This window comes from Aotus nancymaae, unplaced genomic scaffold, assembly GCF_030222135.1.
Source record: "Aotus nancymaae isolate 86718 unplaced genomic scaffold, 86718_ANA_hifiasm-v0.15.2.pri h1tg000043l, whole genome shotgun sequence".
Lineage (NCBI taxonomy): Eukaryota > Metazoa > Chordata > Mammalia > Primates > Aotidae > Aotus > Aotus nancymaae.
Window position 1 is genome coordinate 8410998 of NW_026988457.1, and position 15085 is coordinate 8426082.

At 37.3% G+C, this 15085-nt stretch overlaps 1 protein-coding gene across 3 annotated transcripts in view; it reads right to left on the reverse strand.

Annotated features, from left to right (window-relative positions):
* Positions 1 to 15085, reverse strand: part of SPART (spartin) — a 36643-nt gene that overhangs the window by 6231 nt on the left and 15327 nt on the right. For all 3 annotated transcript variants that reach the window (XM_064361766.1, XM_012465575.2, XM_064361765.1), the window contains exons 3-8: positions 14816 to 15013; positions 12530 to 12685; positions 9772 to 9895; positions 4063 to 4257; positions 1796 to 1954; positions 1621 to 1711 (exon numbers count right to left, since the gene is read on the reverse strand). In XM_064361766.1, coding sequence (XP_064217836.1) covers positions 1621 to 1711; positions 1796 to 1954; positions 4063 to 4257; positions 9772 to 9895; positions 12530 to 12685; positions 14816 to 15013 — 923 coding nt within the window. The remainder of the gene's footprint in view (positions 1 to 1620; positions 1712 to 1795; positions 1955 to 4062; positions 4258 to 9771; positions 9896 to 12529; positions 12686 to 14815; positions 15014 to 15085) is intronic.

Below are 15085 nucleotides of genomic sequence, written 5' to 3' on the forward strand. Positions count from 1 at the left end.
CTGATACAAAAATACAAACTCAACTAAATGGTTTCAGTAAGTATATAATTAACATAAATAACTAAGAGTTGTGAATACTATTAATATTACTCTTATTTTCTCTTTCTAAATAGTAAGATCCAAAATAATTCAAGGCTAAAAAAGCAACTCAGGTCTTTCATACTAGATTTAGTTTTTAGACCTTGATTCTTCTAGTATTGTGTAAAGAAAGTAGAATCAGGTAGAAAGGATAAGGACCTAAAAGCAGAAGACCCTGCTTTAAATCTCACCTTTAATACCATTTGTCATAAATTTGTTATATAGTTGCTGCTTCAGCATTCATTTTTAGGCCTGATATAAGTTGCCTGAAACCTAGCTGCATCCCATCACCTTTGGCCTAGTTAAAACTTCCCCCTCCCCATGTGGTTGTCTGCAATACAGTCCACTTGTTTCTCATCTCACTGACTCAAAACCCAGCATACCCCACAGCTGCTGACCACGAGAAACTCAATGGTCCAACACTAGAGTCACATAAAACTAGAGTCATGTAAATAAGTTCCCCTGTTCACACTTGTTTTCTTTAAACTAGACAATCCAAGCCCCACTGGAAAGCCAAAGAAAGAACACCCATGGACCTTCATGAAGGTAGTCACACAAATCGCCTCTCCCTTGCTCGTGCTCCCTGTTCAACCCCCACCCACATACTGGTTGAGCACTCTGCTGTCTCCAGACTTCCTGTTGGCCTTTGTGGGTACCCCTCTTCTCTCAAGGATCTGTAATAGAATGCTTCTGTTATTTAATGTGTGTGGTTGTGCTGCCTTCTCTGTGTCTCACCTGAGCAATGCACCCAAACCTTGCTCTCCTCTTAGTCAGGGTCTCCTAGAGAGTGGCTATCTTAGTAGGAACAAACTGAACACAGGTCAGACAAGAGCCACAAGGGCGTCTGCCATAAACAAGTTCCCTGCCAGAGGGACACCTGGTCATGGGTGTGCCAGGATAAAGAAGTATCCTGTGAAAGGCACAGTGCAAATATGATGAGCTTCCCCTTGAGCCACAACACAGAAGAACTAGAATTTACAGCCACTCTCCAGAGACAGACCTTGAGGCCAAATGAAAAAGCACTCATAAACTAATCAGGTGAGCATGTACAGATCATTCATTTCTGTTTGTCCATTTCTTGATATATGAAATTGAAGATATACCATCTACCCATTCCAATACAAATGTACAGTGGTAATCAAAGTCAAGTAAGATGTGACATAATTTAACAGTCTGTATACAGAGTATGCTAATATTAACAAGGGGTATAAGAGTTTAATTATAATTCAAGTTTTTTCAGGCAGATATCACCCATCAAAAACATGTACCTAGTTAATAAGGTATATAGAAATTCCAAGCTTTTAAAAAAATTAAACCTATTCTTCACTGTAATGATGAACAAATGTTTGTAACAATTAGTAATATAAAGCAAAGTGGTAAGAATTCTATTATTATACTAGAAATATTATTCTCCCTATTTAAGAAAAGCAGTGAGTGAAAAAAATTATTTTATCAGATACTTAATAGAAATACCTTCACTGTCATAAATTTTTACAAAGGCTACAAGAGATTTAGTCATTAAAATGATAAAATTCAACTTACTTGTGTCTGACAGTTTGTACAGTTTCTGCTGAAACATTGTTAACAATGCATTTAGCTGCACATTCCAATCCTTGCCAGACAGTTGAAAATCCTATAAAAATAATATTTAAAAGTAAGTAAATCTAGTCCAAAGCAAATAGACATTTCTAGTTAAAATGCTGGGCCCCTTTGTTACCTTGAACACTACTTGCTGCTACAACCATAGCACCATCCAGAGGAGATTTCCCATCTTTGTCTTTTTTAAGAGATTCTGGAACAAGTTTGCTTCCATGCTTCTTGACGTGTGGAGCTAGTTCTTTCCCAACGCAATTTGCTACAGTGCAAACTCCATCTACTAATAGGACCATAAAAAAAGAAAACTTAGGAAAAATATATTATTCCCTTGATTTTTACCACTCATCTTGCAACATTCTTAAATGAGCATCTAAAATTGTTTCACCATATAATATTACAATTTCTACTTAAGGATATGAAGTTTAGAGTGGAGGTCTTACTATGTCGCCCAGGCTGGCCTTGACTTGGACTCCTGGGCTCAACTGATCCTCCTGCCTCTGCCTCCTGAGTAGCTGGGACTATAGGCATGCAGCATAGACTGGCTATTTTTTAAACAAAGGCTTTTGTTTGTTTTAAAGCTGTGTTTGCAGAGCCTACTGATGTTTATAACCTTGCCTCTCAGATATACATGTTCTTGTACTTCTGCTTGAGAAAACCAGCTGCCTTTTCTTTGACTGTTACAATGCAAGACTGGTCAGTACTTTTAGTTTTTTCCAGCTTAATGTATTCACTTTTTCTTTTTCTTTTCTTTTCTTTTCTTTTTTTTTTTTGAGACAGAGTCTCGCTCTCTCACCCAGGCTGGAGTGAAGTGGTGCAATCTTGGTTCCCTTCAACCTCCGCCTCCCGGGTTCAAGTGATTCTCCTGCCTCAGACTTCTGAGTATCTGGGACTAAAGGTGAGTGCCACTACACCCGGCTAATTTTTTGTATTTTCAGTAGAGACGGGGTTTCACTATGTTAGCCAAGATGGTCTTGATCTTCTGACCTTGTCCCGCCCACCTCGGCCTCCCAAAGTGCTGGGATTACAGGCATGAGCCACCGCGCCCAGCCTAGTGTATTCATATTTTTCTATCAATAAATATCTCCATTATCTCAGTGAAGTAACAGTAAAGTGTTTAATTCTATAAAAGTAAACAATCCAAAATCTGATTTAAAAAATACTAAATATCAAAAAAGATAATTTTACTAAATTTAATGGTAATCCATTAAGGTCCTATCTACCCATCTCAAAACACCAAATTTCAGTGCTGTGATTCTCTAAGAGCAAGGGGTTAGAAGTATATTGCTTGGGAAGGCTGGCACCGGAATCACTAAGTCAGCTTTTCTCAAACAAGAGATCCCTCCCTCTTGACCCTCAACTGCTAGGCAATAAACTGTTCTCCTTGAAAGAATATGTTATATCCCTTAGAAGGATTCAAGGGTTCACATCCAGTTGTGCTACATAATGACCTTTTGGTCATTTCAGACATTTCGTGGTCCCATAAGATAATAATGGAGCTGATAAAGTCCCATTGCCTAGTAACATCACAGCCACCTTAATGTCATAGTGCAATTACTTTGTTTTTAAAATAAATTTAGTGTGGCCCAAATGTACAGTGTTAGAAAGTCTACAATAGTGTATAGTAATGTCCTAGGCCTTCACATTCACTCAGCACTCACTCACTGACTCACTCAGAGCAACTTCCGGTCCTGCAAGTGACATTCCTGGTAGGTGCTCTCTCAGGTTTTAAGCTATTTTTTATCTTTTATACTGCACTCCTACTGTCCTACCGTACCTTTCCTATGTTTACGTGTGTTTAAATAGACAAATACTTACCTTTGTGTTACAATTTCTTATAGTATTCAGTGCAGTCACATGCTGTATAGGTTTGTAGCTTAGGGGCAACAGGCTATATCATATAGCCTAGGTGTGTAGTAGGCTGTAACATTTAGGTTTGTGTGAGTATACACTATGATGTTCACACAATGATGAAATCACCTAATGACACATTTCTTAGAACTTATTCCCCTCATTAAACAATACATGACTGTACATTCAGAACTCTTTTTCAAAGATACACACATTCTCCAACACATCAAAACAACCCTTTAACCAGTTTCTCAAACTTTTATATGCAAATAAGAATCACCTACGGATCTTGTGAAAATGCAGATTCTGAATCAGTAGGTGTGTCTGTGCCTAAAATTCTGCATTTCTAAGGCTTCCAGATAGGCCCATGAGATGTTGCTGGTCTGCAGGTCCCACTATGAATAACAAAGAGAAACTGCTTTGTCCTAATTCTTTATTCTTGAGATTAAACCATCTAAATGAACATGCAGATTAAATCTGGACGAAGACATTATTTTAAATTTAACTTTAACGAAGTAAAGTTATCTAGAATTACTTTACCCAGGAACTGACTGACTTTAGCTGCTCCTCCTGTAGCTTGCTTTGCTATATAAAGTCCCTTGGTGACAGCTGGACTAACTTCCACAGGTTTTTCTTCTGGTTGAATCCGTTCTCGGAGTTTAGAAGCACCTTTCTGGATTGCTTTGCCAGTAAACTCAGCACCTTTGACTAAACCCCAACTCACCCAGGAAGCACCTTTTTAAAAGAAAATTTAAAAATTATATAATATTAGTCTAATTATACTTTTAAACACTTTAATAACATCAACCAGAAAAAAATAAAAGGAGTTTGATAATCAGATGCTAAATGTGCCATGTCATAAACTTTCAAGCTAACTTTATACCTACAGTTTTCTTCCTAGAATATATACCTTTTCTAACTAATATTTGAATACTTAGGTCACATGTCACTCAGTGACAGAGTTCTGCATTACTCTATGCTGCCATGACAACTTGTAGGTATCTCTGTATGTTACTTACCACAGTATATTACTGTTAGGTATTAATTTTGAGTTTTGGTGCCATTAAAATAGGATTTGGCTAAAGAACCCAGATATTCTTGTTCTTTTTGCCTTAGGCCAGGCACCACTTTTCCCCATGAAATCCTGAGGGAGAAAGACAGAAACATCACAAAATGGAAATCAAAGAACTGTATCTCAAACACCAAGGCAGAACTCTTACTTCCTTTAGGCTGAAAGCATTAGTCAGGGGGTCCTGTTCCTTTCCCAATCCTAAACCCAAACTCTTGGATCTCAGCACCGTTTAGCTTGTTACATAAACCTAAATGACAAAAACATGGCAACACCCAAATGCATGAGGAGAGAAAATCTAAAAGAGAAGAGAGAGGCCCAGATAATTTAGCCATTTCTCATGACAGTGGGCCCTAGCCCTTTGGTTTGCTTATGCTTGTCACAGCTTGAATGACAGAAGTGCTCACCAGAGGAACAGAAGGATGGAAGGGCCTTCTCTAGTGAGGACAAAAGGTCCTGAGTCAGTGGGAATGTGGGCAAAGGAAAAGCGGGAGAGGGATGAGAAAAGAAAAAATATACAAGAACAGTGTCCCCTAAGATGGGAAGAAGTATTACCCTACTTTCCAGAGACTTCCAATTGAAAATACTTTTTTAGCTAACCCTTAACAATAAGCTTTCAAAGTTGAACATACGAAATACTTAAGTATGTTCTCTCAAGGTCTGTGGCATGGTTTTATATGATTACTCCAGCTCATGAGTAAGCATTCAGCTATCATGTGAAAATCATACCAGTTTATTTTAAAACGTTAACAACGAAAAATGGCATGTAATAAGTAATTAGAAATTTTATGTTTCCCTTCCTGTTTTAGTCAACATCTCCACCTCCAGCTCCAAGCCTACCCACACTGTCCTACCTGATAATCAACTTCTGGGGAAGTGAAGGATTCAAACCCAAACAAACAGGCGCCCATAAACAATAAAAGGCTTGAAGAAGTCATTTAAAAAACTATCTTTTTAGATTAACTTATAAGTTTTAAGAAGTAAGAAACCAGCTGAACTTGAAAACTGAGAAACTGTAAAATAAATGACAATGAAACAAAGGAGACTATACTCCTATAATGACACTACACGAAATAAAAGGGATGAAGTATAATGATGACTGAGGAAAAACAAATGGAAATGAGATAAAAAGTCATAGCACTAATGAGAAATTCTAGATGCAAATAATCAACAACATATCACCATGGAAGTATATAGCATATGTAAATACGTTAAAACTGTAAACACAGCAACAGAAAATGAGGAAATATTTCATTGGTAGCTACTTAGATATTTTAAATGGCATGGACAATGCAGCTATAGATTGATTCTGTTCACTTTTGCATCCTATGCACTTAATTAATGCTGTAGGTATGGCAGACCATGAATGTTTGTTGAATAAATGAGACACTGGCAGATGTTAAAATTACCTAACTCAAACCTAACTACTACAGCTTGTAGGACACTGTCCACTTTTACTGAACAAAAGGAAGCTATCATTTACAGTTGTTATTAAAAACAGAAGTCCCTCACTGGGCATGGTCGCTTACACCTGTAATCTCAGCACTCTGGGAAGCCAAGGTGGGCAGATCACCTGAGGTCAGGAGTTCGAGACCAGCCTGGACAACATGGCAAAATCCTGTCGCTACTAAAAATACAAAAAAATTAGCTGGGCATAGTATGGTGGCACGTGCCTGTAGTCCCAGCTACTCGGGAAGCTGAGGCAGGACAATCACTTGAACCTGGGAGACGGAGGTTGCAGTGAGCTGAGATGGCACTACTGAACTCCAGCCTGGGTAATGGAGCGAGACTGTGTCTCAAAAATAAAAACGAAAAAACCCCAGAAGTTCCAAATTACAGCTTTCTCTCCTGGTAAAAAGCTAGCTGACCTCTAAGACTACATAGAGCCCAACTTTCCTGATAAGTTTTAATAATTTTATCACAAGAAATATGAGTTTAGAACACTGACCTATTTTCAGCTTTTGATACTCTTTATTTCTGGCTAAGAGCAGTGGAAAACTGGCAGAAAATTGGCTACCACAAGGCTACTCCTGAATTCCCAATCATACGATATGTATCTTATGTTTGATGTGGTCCTCTAAAAACCTAGAAATGATTTGTCTTAGCACTTAACCATCCTATACCCATCAAAGTATAAGTTGAATATGATTGCTTGTTGATGTTTTGCTCTTTTTATTTACTTTATGCTAGAATAAAGATCTTTGTGGATCTGACAGCTGGAAGACTGTACAAGCCAATGGAGTTCCACAAAGAATCTACTGAAGAATAGGAGGACTTCTTTGTCTATTCTTTAACAGACTGAATTAACCAAAATAGAAAAGTTTTTGCCAGGGCCTAGAAGCACAAAATGGTAGCAAAAAAAAATACATAATCTTGGAGAAACTTCAAGGAGGCATCAGAGTTGCCTCCCTTCTGCTCACTCTCAGCCCTCGGATATGTTGGAATAGGTAGGCAGAAAGTGATCATTCTGTCTCACTCCATGTCAACTGTTTGCCTAGCATTCCAGAGTCCATCTGTAAATTAAATTGGGAAAGATTAGGAGGTTGAAAGGGGACAAACACTCTCGATGATCTTTTGCTATCTCACAACCTCTAAAGTGTTTCAGAATGGCTGAAGGTAGGTTGCTCCAAAGGTAGGCTCCATCAGTCTACTGTTGGCAACCCTCTAACTCCTCACAAATTAGCTTACTAGGCCCTACTCCATTGATACTGTATAGCCCCTGACTTCTTAAAGTGTTAAGTCTAGGTTTCTCAAGCCTATACAGGTAAACTTGAAGCATGGTTGTTTTACTTTTTTCACTTTTTATATTAGGAAAACCTCAGAGTAGCTTTTAGTGATCTTTACTTATTCTTTGACAGTGGACAGGCACCAACTATGGGCTAAGACGAATGAGCTCAATTTATATCCCTGGTTATTCATTTTGTACTCAGACTGAATGGGTCAGGTAACAATAGTCTCTTGATTCAGATCATTTTCCCTAGAGTAAATCTTTATTATTTTCTGCCCTCCCCCTTTGTTTTCCTTGTACCGTAAGCATTTGATGAACTAGTTATTTATTCTACATATTAAAAAGCTCATAAAGAGACATATACTGATCGGCAGTTAAATGGTTTATAGTCACCAACTATGAGGGATATTACTAGAACCCCAGCCCTGAAGGTACAGGATAAAAAGGAAAAGAGGTATTGGCATTAAGAAACTGAGAGGTCGTAAGTAACAAAGAAGGCCTTGGAGTGTTACGAGAACATAGTTTTTGCTTGTTTTAAAATTAGGCACTGCTGAGAGTTCTTTTGAAATTTCCAAAGAGATCTCTTCCAAGGATTAACTGGCTCTACTGCTTAGCACCACTGTGTGGTAACCATAGTATCTAGGAGGCCTGAGATTTAGTGGCAGCTGGTAATTTCTAAAGATAACCACAGTGTCTCCTCTTCTGAATGTTCATCTTTCCATATGATCCCTGACATATGATTCATATGATCCCAGTGGGAAGTGGGGTCTATGCCACATTTCTTGCATCTGGGCAAGCTTGTTGCTTGCTTTTAATCAAGTGATGATGGAAATTTCCAAGAATATGTCAGCAACGGTAATGCAGCTTCTGCCTATTCGCTGGTTGATTCACATCTGAAGCCCCAAGTCACCATATAGAAGCCAGACTAGCCTAAAGCCACCATGCTGGGTGGAATCCAGCCACAAGAGGCCATGTGTAGGCACTCTATTTGGCAGTTCTAGGCTTTGACATCTCCCAACCTAGATGCTAGAGGTATCAGCAATGATTCCAGTCCTCAGCTGTCAAGTCACTAGCTAACCTTTGAGTCTTCCTAGATGAAGCCCTTAGATACCATGAAAGAGATACAAGCCATTCCTGCTGTGACCTTTCCAAATACCTGGCTCACTGAATTCCGCAGAAACAAATGGTGGTTTTGTGCCTTTGGGTTTGGGGCAGTATGTTAGATAGCAATAGTAAATGGAACAAACTTATAGCAGTATAAACTCAAAAAACTTGGGAAAAAGACCTTTGAATTTAGTGTGTGGCGGTGACAGGCAAGTTTTCTGAATAATGGCCTCCGAATAATAATGCTTAGCAGCCTATAAAGTTAGGGGGTAGGGTAGTAAAAGTGAAAAGGTTTTTCATTGCTATTTCTTTGTAAATCTCTTTCAAAGGTCAATTTTAACTAATGCAATTACATTTGAAAATTTGGCTTTATCTTTTTGTCTTGTCTCAAGCATAGTTCTTTGGCACTCGGAAAAATATTTTATTAGTTCCTGGTAGCTAATTATTTTAGCTTGGTGGTTTTTTATGTTGAAGATTTCCTCTGCTTTATAATACATCTTTTAAAGTGGATTTTAGCGGACATGAAAACCTGAATTGACAGTCGTTTAAATGAGTCAAGACCCATTTAATAGAGTTACGAATTTGACTTACTGAATGATGATTAGCAATGTCTTTTTAAAAACAAAATAAAAGGTATAAATCAGAGAGTCACTACAGCTAAAAAGCTACATGAAACGTTAACCTATTAACGTAGAAAGACATATGTCACTAATGATCATTCTGGTTTCAGAATAATTGATCTGAAGCCCTTTATAACCATAATTAAACACCAGAGACTACTTCTCAAAGGGCTTGGCTATAACCCTCAGATGTTCTCATGTCTGCACATTTCTGTGTAGTTAGGACAAGGCAGCTCTTTAGGACCCCTTTTATAAGGGACTCATCCCACTGATGAGGGCTCCTCCCTTATGACCTAATCACCTCCCAAAGGCCCCACCTCCTAAAACTATTGCCTCAGGGGTTAGGATTTCAATATATAAATTTTGAAGGGACACACTGACCACAGCTGAGGGATAGGGGTTAGGGGAGAATAAGAGGGAGCTTCAAAGGGGAAAGGAAGGTAACCAATTTTAGATTCAGAACTATTAAGAGTCTGAAGAGTCCTGAAGCTTTTCACTATCCATTTTCCCAATAGTAAAACAGAATAACAGGCCAGGAAGAATTTATACCTGTATGACAATATCTGATATTTTAAAAGACTAGTTCCTTCTACATTTATTTCTAAATTGATTATTTAAAACCAAAATACAAAATATTATCTTTCTCAGTATTCCCTAATAAACAGTATCTTTATTTGGTTCCAAAGGCTTCATGTTAGACAGGGAAAAAGTTAACATTACTATAATACCTGACAGAATGTTGTGAGCAACTTTCTCACTCCATTCAGGTAATTCTTTTGGTTTTTCTTCTGCAACTGGCTCACATGGTACAATGTGACTCAGGTTAACTTCTTCACTTGAAGTATCTTTAGCCTAAATAGTAAAAATGTTTCAAAATGTGAAGAGTTAGTACTAAGAGGGGTGAAAATTATAAGCATTATATAATAAATATGAAGTCAACAAATACTAGATAGAATTAATGAAAAGTATCTCCAGCCAACCTAGTTACCAGTATGATCTTATAAAGCCTAATACCAGAATTGCCATGAAGTTGAAAACTGTTCTGGTCCACATAAGATCTTGACTGGTAAGATTTAAATTCCAATGTAAGTCCAATATGGATTTATCAAATCATTTAAACTGACTTTTTTCTTTTCTGGACCAGACTGATTTCCTTCAGATAGTTATCATCCCTAGAGATTAGTGTGTACATGGTACTCAGTGAGATTAAAAGATTTTTGTTAAATGACTCAATCAGTAAGCAAAGATGAATTCATAAAATGGTTTAGGCAGAGATCAAACAACTGTCCAATTTGAAACAAGAAGGAATATATAAACACAGAATAATCTGCTATTCCATTTAAGTGGAAATGGAGAACATAGAAATATCTGTACTTTGCTAACTGAACAGCTGTTAAGAGAGCTTGGGCCAACACCCAAACTCCCAAAGCAAAATGAACTCATTCTAAAAAATAAGAAGCAGGCTAACTCAGACCTCATAGTATTAATATTATAAAATAACTTGAAAGTCAAAGTGGCCAGTAATACAAAGAATGTCACATAAAATATAATAACAACATTAAATAAAAGAAGTTCTACATGGAATAAAAGTTAGCCATAAGTAAAATCTAAAGCTTTTAACTGTACATACTTTTTAATATCATTTGATTTTTTTTAAAAAAGAAATTATATTTTAAAACATGAAGTTCTAAATGATATGGAAGAATTTCCAAATATACTGTTAAGTAAAAAAGCAAAGAGCAAAACATTATGTTTTACATGCCACCATTTATGTTAAATATTATGTGTGTGTATACATATATTTATGCATAAAATATACCTAGAAGGACAATAGAAGTTATTAATTATGTGTCTGAGGCCAGGCATGCTGGCTTATGCCTGTAATCCCAGCACTTTAGGAGGCCAAGGTGGGGGAATCACCTGAGGTCAGGTGTTCAAGACAAGCCTGGCCAACATAGTGAAACTCCATCTTTACTAGAAATACAAAAATTAGCCAAGCATGGTGGCAGGTACCTGTAATCCCAGCTACTCAGGAGATTGAGACACAAGAATTGCTTAAACCTGGGAGGCGGAGGTTGCAGTGAGCTGAGATCACACCACTGCACTCCAACCTGGGTGACAGAGCAAGACTCGGAAAAAAAAAAAAAATTATGTGTCTAGACAGGGGAGTTAGGTGGTTAGTGGAAAGGAATGGGGGCAGACTTATTTTTCACCATATACTCTTTTGTACCCTTTAACTTTGGTTTCTTGTGATTAACTTTTTAAAAAAGTGTTTAAAATATATTTCTTGGACTCAGTTTGGATTCCCAATATCCTCATATAGCTGGTCTAAGGTATTCAACATAAACCACAGTAATACTTTGTAAATAAATGTAGGATATTCATGATATTCATCAATTCCTAAGATAATTACTGAGCATTTACCATATGGAATACAGCAATGAATTCCAGGCAATACTAAAATGCCTGTTATATGATACTCAAGACAATGCTCTTTTATTCACACACTTGCTTATATTACCACTTCTGCCTAGAATCCCTTTCAATTTGCTATTCATATAAACAACTCTTCTTTGTCCTTCAAGACTCATCTTAGCCATAATGTCCTGTAGGAGCTACTCACTGCTTCCCATACCACTCATCCACCCACACTTATCTATTAGGCTAGGCTATATCTTCTATGTAATGGCAACACTGGATAGAAATGATCTCTTTGCTAATCTGTCCTTCCCATTAGACAGTAAATTCATTGAGACAAGAAATTTAAACTTTTTCCACTATCTATGCCTAATATTCTAGCATTCAGTATTTCCTGAACAATAATCCAAATATACCAGTTAGAGTATATCACATACTCAGAGCCTATGAAATGAAAGAAGAAAGTATTATTAAAAATCAAATCTCTGTCCTGTTGCCCATCCATTAAAAAAACCAAGAAACTGAATAAAAGTGTCAGAATATAAGAAAAAAAAGAGACAGTAGCATATTTAGCCCCAAGTTCTTGGTGAATATAGGAAGGCAGAGAACAACACAAAACAAATAAGAAAGTTATGTGAATCATTAATGCAAATATAAAAATCTTTTGGCCAAGTGTGGTGGCTCATGTCTGTAGTGCTACTTGTGGAGGCTGAGGCGGGAGAATCATTTGAGCCCAGGAGGTCAAGGCTGCAGTGAGCTGTATTTGCAGCACTGCACTCCAGGCTGGGTAACAAAGCAAGACCCTGTCTCAAAAAAAAAAATAAATAAAATCTCTCAAATAGTTGGGAAAAAAATCTATCTCCCAAACACAGAGAATCTTTTAAAATAGTTTAACACACACTTTAAAAGGGAAATATTACAACTGATTCTAATTGTTTTTGCCAGTGATTACTATGCTGACTATGCACAAGTTCTTTGCTTTAGTATATGGGAATACGACCATATAAATATATGAAACTGAAGAAAGGTACCATTAGAAAACAACATACACACTAATCTCTTACTTACCTTTTTTCCACGTTTTCCTTTGTGACGTACATCCTTATTGCCCTGGTCCAACTGTTTCACATCAGTGCCAGAGGCTTCTTTCAGTTGGTCAGAGGAGGGTCTACTTCTTCCAGGGATTTGGAATTCATTTTCTTCTTCTGCCCTGTTCCAGTTGGCCTAGAGAATAAAGGTTTAAGCTTAGCTCAAATCAGAATTTTTCTTAGATGACTTTCTGCCAGCTGTATTACACTATGCTCAAATGACATACTTGTTTGAATGTCAGTTTGGCAGTCTATAAATAACAACTACTTTGCTTTTTTCTCTATACTTTTGTTTTGTCTTATCACCAAACCCCAAACCTCTGAGTTCTTTGGTTCATAGCATATGCCTAAGTAAGTTTCAAAACACAAAGTATAAAAGAAAACTTATAGCAGTTGTTGGTACAAGTTATCTTTAAATCAGGTGCAGCTACATTTAAATTCAATTAACAAATAAATTTTAGGTAACATATACAAGACAAAATGAATTTACAGGCAATTAATAAAACTCATGTCCGCTTTATTATGCATTATTGGAAGGTTAACTTTCTTTTTTCTTTTTGAGACAGAGTTTCATTTTTGTTGCCCAGGCTGGAGCGCAATGGCACAATCTTGGCTTACTGCAACCTCCGCCTCCCGGGTTCAAGCAATTCTCCTGCCTCAGCCTCACGAGTAGCTGGGATTACAGGCATGCACCACCATGCCCAGTTAATTTTTTATTTTTAGTAGAGACGGGGTTTCTCCATGTTGGTCAGGCTAGTCTTGAACTCCTGATCTCAAGTGATCCGCCTGCTTTGACCTCCCAAAGTGCTGGGATTACAGGCATGAGCCACCACGCCCAGCTGGAAGGTTGATTTTTAAATTTTCTACACAGTATACACTTTGCTGAATGAATGCTTAAGAGTAAAAACGAGTCAAAATGAGAGCTAGTAACTAGCTTACGTTTGCAGCTGAAGTTCTGGGACAGTAAAGCAAGCTAAAGATAATATACAACCAAAAAATAAAATTGAACAGAGAAAATAAACGTACAATCTAAAAGTCTGCTTAGTTTCTTTCCTAAAGCCCAGTAATATAGGTCCAGTTAATATAGTGGTGAAGGGAGAAATAGTTCCATATATTAGGTCTGTGAATACTTGAGAGCATCATTTCAGTGAAGTGAAGATGAACTCTTATTTGACCATATTCCTGCCTTTGTGAATTCCTCCCCACAAGTATAATGAGGTTACACACTTCTGTATGTGGATCATGTATTTTTTTAAATAACTGCTGCTATGCTAACATACTGGTTTGTTGACCACCAGGTCATTCTCAGGTGAACAGGGGCCGATTTTATATTTATACCCCCCACCCTTTGTGGTCTTCTGTTCTCATACTTTGCCCATCCCACCACTTAACATAGTACCTGATTAATGAATTCCAAATATCTGCTGATTGAAGGAGAGAATAAAAGATTATACTATCATAATGCCAACCTCATTCAACCCCAAATGACTGTCAATATTCATAATCAAAAATATTTTTCCCTCTTGCTACAAGAATACATAAATAAAGTCTCTCCATAATACTGTATTCAAATTCCCTGTTAAACAGATACTCTCTATTTCTACAGGTATTTATGTGGACAGAGGAAACATGCCAAATAAGGAAAGTTTCAGGATGATCATCTTTTAAATCATATTTTCTATTTGGCCTTCATTTACCACAGGAACAAAGATAATTATCTCAACCAAAACCTGTTTCTTCCTCAGAATGCCAACCATATCCCTTAAAATATCCAACATAACCCATCTACTAAAGCTAAAATTATCTTCCCATGACCGTTTAGTCCCATTAGTCCACTTTTCCAGATGAGCAGTAAAACAGTAGTGAACACAATAGCTAACATTGACGGAGCATTACTACTTGCTAACACTGATATAAGTACTTAATGTATCAATTTTTTATTTTCACCACAGCCCAATGAGGTGGACATTGTTATAACCCCATTTTATAAGTAAATTAAAGTGTAGAGAAGATCAGTAACAGCTGAGCTAAACGGCTATTAAGTGGAAGAGTCTGAATTCATACACAGGCAATCTGACTCTAGGGCTTACAATCTTAACCACTATTTACAGCAAATTCCAAGCACGTAGCTGTGAATACACAAACAAATGATAAACTTTCAGTCTCCCAACCTTGATCACAGTAGAGGTTATTACAATTTCTCTAAAAGCAGAAGTGCTTATGTTAAAGTAGATTTTTTCACCCTAAAGATGATCACACAAGTTACCTGGAGCCGAAGGTCTGACATTTGCCTTAAGAGATCCTCAAAGAGTTCTCTATCATCTTCTGGTAACTCAGAGGACAGGACGACCCCCACAAAGCATCCTGCTGCTTGTAGCATTGTATCAGGAAACATATAGGCTCCGGCAGTGCATTTCAGAACTGGAGATCTATCAGGAACTAGAGGGTATAACCAGTCACAAACCTAAAAGGATTCATTAGAAGAAAAAATATATACATACAAATGAATGAAACCAGATTTTCTCTTATATTTTGA